The sequence below is a fragment of the Haplochromis burtoni genome, unplaced genomic scaffold (genome assembly GCF_018398535.1).
Source record: "Haplochromis burtoni strain Fernald_Lab_line unplaced genomic scaffold, NCSU_Asbu1 Contig_4467, whole genome shotgun sequence".
Classification (NCBI taxonomy): domain Eukaryota; kingdom Metazoa; phylum Chordata; class Actinopteri; order Cichliformes; family Cichlidae; genus Haplochromis; species Haplochromis burtoni.
Window position 1 is genome coordinate 2,835 of NW_024586828.1, and position 1,050 is coordinate 3,884.

The 1,050-nt window shown below is 43.3% G+C and overlaps 1 protein-coding gene across 1 annotated transcript in view; it reads right to left on the reverse strand.

The window, feature by feature from the left end:
• Positions 1-1,044, reverse strand: part of LOC102293976 (NLR family CARD domain-containing protein 3-like) — a 3,368-nt gene extending 2,324 nt beyond the window's left edge. Inside the window, exon 1 of the mRNA XM_005953456.2 lies at positions 395-1,044. Coding sequence (XP_005953518.2) covers positions 395-930 — 536 coding nt within the window. The 5' untranslated portion in view covers positions 931-1,044. The remainder of the gene's footprint in view (positions 1-394) is intronic.
• Between the last annotated feature and the right edge of the window lie 6 nt (positions 1,045-1,050).

Consider the following 1,050-nt stretch of genomic DNA (forward strand, 5'->3'; position numbering starts at 1 on the left):
TTATAAATTAAATTCTCATGACCATTGATCAACAACTACTGATCAAAACCCACTGATCAAAGACCACTGATCAGTGTCCATCAGTCCCATTCACAAGGAGTTGGGGAATGGCTGCAATCACAGCATTGTAAGATGGTGAAAGATGTACCCTTAGGCCCCCTCCTCGATTCAGAGATGGTCTTTCCCTACCTGTCTCTGAAGGTTCTCAGTCTTCCCTACCATTACAGTTTCAGCTAAAAAATATTAAAATGTGCAATGCCAAGGAATGTACTCTGGACTCCATTTCAACGCAAAATAATAAAACAAAGTAAATAAAGGACTGTGATTCTTATTTTAAAAATTAAACTATTAACCTACATTGATCAATGATATTAATGATCACATCTGGACTCACCGAGCCTTTCTGCAGTTCCTCACAGCTGGAATCAGTCGCAGTCGTCCGTCCTGTGAAGCTTTGTACTTCTGCAGGTCCAACTCTTCCAGAACGTCCTCTGACATCTGCAGCATGAAGGCCAGAGCTGAGCAGTGGATCATAGAGAGTTTCTTCTCTGATCTGATCTCTGACTTCAGGAACTCTTGGATCTCCTGATGTACTGAGAGGTCGTTCATCTCCATCAGACAGTGGAAGATGTTGATGCTTCTGTCAGGAGAGATTTTACGACTGTTCATCTTCTTCAGGTTTTTGATGACTCTCTGGATGGTTTCTGGACTGTTCTCTGTCTGACCCAGCAGACCTTCTAAGAGTTTCTGGTTGGATTCCAGACAGAGGCCATGAAGGAAGCGGACAAACAGGTCCAGGTGGCCATTTTTACTCTGGAGGGATTTCTTTATGATTATCTTGAGAAAATCATCCAGAGATGACCCACTGTACTTTTGCCCCAAAAAGTCTCTCAGCACCTTTGTCTTCCTGCTGATGAAACAGTGGAACATGTAGACTGCAGCCAGAAACTCCTGAATGCTCAGATGAACAAAGCAGTAGACTGGTTTCTGGAAGATCACACACTCTCTTTTGAAGATCTCTGTACAAACTCCTGAGTACACCGAGGCCTC